The sequence below is a fragment of the Elephantulus edwardii genome, unplaced genomic scaffold (assembly GCF_000299155.1).
Source record: "Elephantulus edwardii isolate Elephantulus edwardi_28Jun2011 unplaced genomic scaffold, EleEdw1.0 scaffold00184, whole genome shotgun sequence".
In the NCBI taxonomy this organism is placed as follows: Eukaryota; Metazoa; Chordata; class Mammalia; order Macroscelidea; family Macroscelididae; genus Elephantulus; species Elephantulus edwardii.
The window spans coordinates 4393590-4399514 of record NW_006399934.1 but is presented as its reverse complement, the minus strand read 5'-3'; the positions used below and the strand labels follow the sequence as shown (position 1 = coordinate 4399514).

The following is a 5925-nucleotide window of genomic DNA, read 5'->3' as shown; positions in this document are numbered from 1 at the left end:
AATAGTTCTACAAAATTCATTCAGACCAAGAGCAGATTTATTATTTATAGAGATAACATATAATCCTAAAATTTATCCAACAGATAAATAAGAGGCAATAGAGTAGCTCTGAGAACATGAAAATCAAACTGAAAACCCTTTACCAAATCATTTCTGACTCTGTTACACTACAGAGTTACACTCAACAAATATGTCCTGAATGACTGAATCAATCGACTCATTAATTCAAATGTTGTATTGGCTTCTTGACCCTCAATCAGTAAAGCAGCACTATCAACTGACCCCATCTTTATCCCAACACATCCTTGGTGAGTTCTTATGAAAAAAGATGTGAAACACACTCATCTGACAGATCTCTTCTTTCTCTAAGGTCTAAAGGAAGAGGCCATGGTCAACCAGAGCTCCCCAACAGGCTTTGTCCTCCTGGGCTTTTCTGAACATCCAGGACTTGAGAAGATCCTCTTCATGGTTGTCTTGACTTCCTACCTCCTGACCCTGGTGGGAAACACGCTCATCATCCTACTGTCCGTCCTGGACCCCAGACTCCATTCTCCAATGTACTTTTTCCTCTCCAACCTCTCCTTCCTGGATCTCTGTTTCACCACAAGTTGTGTCCCCCAGATGCTGTTCAACCTCTGGGGCCCAAAGACCATCAGCTTCCTTGGCTGCTTTGTCCAGCTCTTTATCTTCCTGTTCCTGGGGACCACTGAGTGCATCCTCCTGACAGTGATGGCCTTTGACCGCTATGTGGCTGTCTGCCAGCCCCTCCACTATGCCACCATCGTCCATCCCCGCCTGTGCTGGCAGTTGGCGGCTGTGGCCTGGGTCATTGGGCTGGTGGAATCAGTAGTTCAGACCCCACCTACCCTCCGCCTGCCCTTCTGTCCCCATCGGCAGGTAGATGACTTTGTGTGTGAGGTCCCAGCTCTGATCCGACTCTCCTGTGGAGACACCACCTACAATGAGATCCAGATGGCCATTGCCAGTGTCTTCATCTTGGTCGTTCCCCTCACCCTCATCCTTGTCTCTTACGGTGCCATCGCCCGGGCAGTGCTGAGAATTGGCTCTGCAACAGGAAGGAAGAAGGCTTTTGGGACCTGTTCCTCCCATCTCATTGTGGTCACCCTCTTCTACAGCTCAGTCATTGCTGTCTACCTCCAGCCCAAAAATTCCTACGCCCAAGAGAGGGCTAAATTCTTTGGTCTCTTCTATGCGGTGGGCACTCCTTCACTCAACCCTCTCATCTACACGCTGAGGAACAAGGAGGTAAAGAGGGCATTCATGAGGCTGCTGGGGAAAGATGTGGATCCCAGGTAAAGATGAGGATTAGCTGCTCAATGTACTTTAAAAGTCTAAGATTACCATGATTTTGTCAGTAAGTTTGCATTCTCTACCACCCTGCCTTCTGCACACCCATCATTTCCCAGTAAAGGATGGTAGTGCATATGTGGTTGTGTAAGTATGCGTGCGTGCATGCATGCATGTGTAAGAGGTAGAAATTGACGTCAAAAATAAAGGAAAGTGGTTGTCAGTTGCTGTTGTTGTCAGGTCCACTCTCAACTGTCAACCCTATGCACAACAGGATAAAACTGTTGTAATCCACATGGTTTTCATTGGCTGGGATTTTTTTTGGTAGTAGGTCACCAGACCTCTCTTCCTATTTCTTCTTTTTCTGGAAGATCTACTGAAACCCTGTCTCTATGGAAAGACAAGCAGTGGCTGCACTGAAGAACAATGACCAGAAGTTAAATCCAGGTTTCCTGAGTAGAAGGCAAGAATTATACTACTGAATCACCATCTAACTCAAATTTACTATTTCCTCTTGTAGCTATCTTCTTGCAAACATTTCTTACTTCTATGATCGTGTCCCTAATTTTATCGTTTTGAGTTTCTAACTCCATTTCCTTATGTCACATCATCATTATTTCTTTGCCCACATTTCTAAGCCCTACTATAGCCTGTTTCTCCTTCAGGTCTACTTCCATCTCCTTACATGTCTTCTGTTTTGAACTCTTATTCTATTTTACTCCTTAATGGGCAGCATGAGAGAGGGAAAGCCAAAATCCAGATAAAGTTAGAAACTCCTGCAAGAGAACAAAGTGTTAAAACTAAAATCCAAACCCATTCCTGTCTCAGGCAGTCCCTCAAATGCACACTGTTGTTTTCATACAACAAACATTCATCCGAGTAACCTTAGGTTTGAAGCTAAAGCCTAAGGGTTTTCAGAGCAGCTGGAACAGAGAAGCATCTTAACATTTAGGCAGGCAGCTCAACTTTGATTATGGGACATTAATGCCATCTTCTGGCCAGATATGATATTGCATCTAATCCTAGTCACCTAACGTTATGTGCCAGTGGGTTTTCAAAGGCAGTAAACAGCTTTAGTTTGCTTGGCTCCACAATCAACACTCTTGGCACCAACAGCCAGGAAATTAAAAGATGTATTGCTTTGGGAAAGTCTGTTGTCAGAGACCTCTCCAAGGTAATGAAGAGCAATGATGTCAGTCTGGAGACTAAGGTGTACCTGATCCAGATCATGATCTTTGCAATCACTCATCAGAGACTAGGGATGATAAAAAGAAAATTGATGCCTTTGAAATGTGGTTTTGGAGAAGAGTATTGAAAATACCATGGACTGCTAAGAGAATGAACAGGTTCATCCTGGAGAGGGTTAAATCAGGCTGCTCCTTGGAGGCAAGGATTTTGAAGCTTTATCTGACATACTTTGGCCATGTTGCAAAGAGGGACCAGTCCTTAGAGAGGGACGTCATTCTTGGGAGGGTGAAGGGACAGCGCAAGAGAGAAATACCCTAGATGGGTTAGCAGCACAACTCCCTAGATACCAGCTTAAAAATGTCAGAGTTAAAATTAGATAGATAGATAGATAGATGATAGATAGATAGATAGATAGATAGATAGATAGATGATAGATAGATAGATAGATAGATGATAGATAGATAGATAGATAGATAGATAGATAGATAGATAGATAGATATAGATGATAGATAGATAGATAGATAGATAGATAGATAGATAGATAGATAGATAGATAGATGATAGATGATAGATATAAATGTTTCCTAAAGACTGCTCAGCTCATCCTTGAGCCCTCTCTTTTAAAAGCAAATAATGCCTCCCCTGCTCAAGTGAGAGGTCTCAGTTTAAAAAATTCCTCCCAACTTGGAAATTCATCTGACTTGATTTCTGAGCTGAGGGAGATTTTGCTTCCCTGGAATAAGGGTTCATCACATGCTTTGAAATGGCAATTAGAAACACTAGCCCTCTTAAAACTTTTTTTACACCTTACATGTGTGTTCCTGGTTTAGCTCAGCCAGCAGGTGACAAGCTTCCAGAATTTTTCAGAAAATTAGGAACCAGTTCTGTTACTGAATGCAAGGGGTTCTTTCCGTAGTCAGTCGCCAATAAGATAAATGGATTGTAATATCCATAAAAGCACTTTTTTAACATTTTTAAATTTTTTTATTATTGTTAATTTTAATAAAAGTTTACAGAGACCGAGGATTTCCATTCATTCATTGTTGCATTTTTCTCCTGACAACCCCTCCCTCCCCTCAATTTGCTCATCTCTTTGAAAAGTAAAAGAAAGATTCTTTCTTTAAAAAAAAGCACTTTTATTACAGATCTGTGGAGGACAGTGGGTCTCAGCCTCAAAGACTGCCTCCCCACCTGGGAGTGGTCAAGGGCTTATATACCAGGGTGAAACTCACTTAACAATGCACTTTTGTGAGTAAAAAAAAAGAATTTCTACATCTGAAAAGAACAGTTCATATTTAAGTACTAATAATTCAGGAAGGGCAAAGTCCCCTTCCTGGTAAACAGGCAGATACAATTTACATATGAATGGGAAACAGCCTCAGAGAGATCTAGGAGGGATGCATTTCCTCTTCTGGTAAACAGACAGATCAAACTACTTTACATGACTAAAGAAATGAAACAGAATCTGGAGGCTAAGTAACTAGTTTTGCAGGCTGAAGAAAACGAATGTTAGTTTTATAATTCTATAACTATAGTTTTATAACTGATACATATATAGAGAATTCTGAACTTATTAATACCACCCTATCAGTTCTATAGATGAGTGAGTGAATAAGTGAGTGAGTTATTAAATGTGTGAATTGAACAAGTCTCACTCTCAACATGAAGCACTTTCTTGGGGTCCTAATTCTGTATGTTATTTCTCAGATTTCCCATGGTGATAACAGCTATACCAAATTATCATACTGACAAAATAAAAAACAAAGAGGAAAATCCAAGTTTTCATTCTAGTCCCAATACAAAATGGCTTTGATTCACCATCTACTCTCCTGCACGAGCACAGAGAAGCAGTGTTAATGCTATTCTAGTTCTAATCTTTATTCCAGCCATCTGTGTGCTAATCTATTATGGAAAGCCAAATTTCATACCAAATATTATATAAAAAACCATATGCTTATTCAGAAATTGAAGGAATAACCCAAGTTGGAATTTCTCTTGTGACAGATCACAGGAAATGAGCTGTTTCCTGCAACAAAGAGACAGTTAGGGTCTCCCTGCACAGGGCGTGTTAATATGTGTGAAATACTTCCTTCCTGAGCTAAAGCATTAGGTTGACTACAGAGAAAAATTTGGCTTCATTTACAAGAGAATTCTCTTTATGATTTTCTTCCCCTGATTCTCAATAACTACACAGAGGCATGTTGCAGTTGATTCAAACTGCTGGCCCCCTGTCTTTTACATTCTCTGTTTACTTATACATTCTTGGTGGTTTGTCTCATTATTAATGATTAATATACTTTACCCTCAGTCTGCAACAATCTATCTCCTTGGTCTCTTTATTAGTATCCTAATATTAATGTAGATCCCTTCTTTATACTTCATAATTCTAATCTAAGTCCTATAAGAATTGCTAACCTTAATTCTTTTTGGGGGGTATTTTCTTTTTTTTTTAAATTTTAATAATTTTAATGAACATTTACAGAGACTTTGGATTTCCATTCATTCATTGCTGCACTTCTCTCCCCACCCAGTCCTTCCCCCTACCCCCCTCCCTCCCCAGTTCACTCCTCTCTTTGAAAAGTAAAAGAAAAACTCCCACCCTGGTACACAATCCACCCCCCCCCCCACCTCTCCCACTGCCCCAAGTACATTCCACTATGCAATTTTAACTGCTTAATTCCATTTTTAAGTCATTTATGTAATCCTTTTCTTCATGACCACTTTTTGTGCTCTTTCTGCCACTATGACCTAGAAATCTCTTCCTTTTTCCAGTTCCCTTTGGCACAAGGCCCTACTCTTGATATAAAGCTAAACCTCCTCCAGACAGGTTTTGAGGGAGATATGACAGAGGAGAATTAAATTAATTCATCAGAAAAAATCCGTTATCAAAAAAACCTGTTTTTGTTGAAGGGTCAGCTATGAGTTACTTCTGACTCAAAAATCACAACAACAATCAACAAAACAGTTTAACAAAAATGCTTCAACTTGAATAAATGCTTTAAGATTACTGTCTTGTATTGGCGTTTTCATGTGAGCAGTTATTTATTGGATAATGGTAGGGGAAAAGCTAACATAAGTTTATTTAGTCACAACTCTCAACATGTACTGTTCTGCCCATGAAATGCCCCTCAAAGGAGATCCAATCACATGTCTGAAAATTTCAAGAACTTTTATTAACTCCACATGTGGAGACTTTCTCCCTCTGTAAGATGGTGGCATGGCGAGGGAAAAAGGCCCAAGTCCCCCCTCCCAATTGCTTTTATAGCTTTTTTTGGGTGCCCTGTCAGGGCAGGGGGATCGAGATCATGGTTGGTGGGTCGGGGATCAGTCATGTGGGTGGGCTTTTGACGGGCTGGCTACTTTGCCCGCCTTTACTCATTCTGTGTCACATGTTGTTGTTGTTGTTGTTGTTATGTGCCGTCGAGTCG

At 40.6% G+C, this 5925-nt stretch overlaps 1 protein-coding gene across 1 annotated transcript; it reads left to right on the top strand.

The window, feature by feature from the left end:
• The first annotated feature begins 387 nt into the window (after positions 1–387).
• Positions 388–1317, top strand: LOC102844813 (olfactory receptor 2H2-like). The gene has a single exon (XM_006896287.1). The coding sequence runs from the start codon at positions 388–390 to the stop codon at positions 1315–1317; it is 930 nt and encodes a 309-aa protein (XP_006896349.1).
• Positions 1318–5925: the final 4608 nt, after the last annotated feature.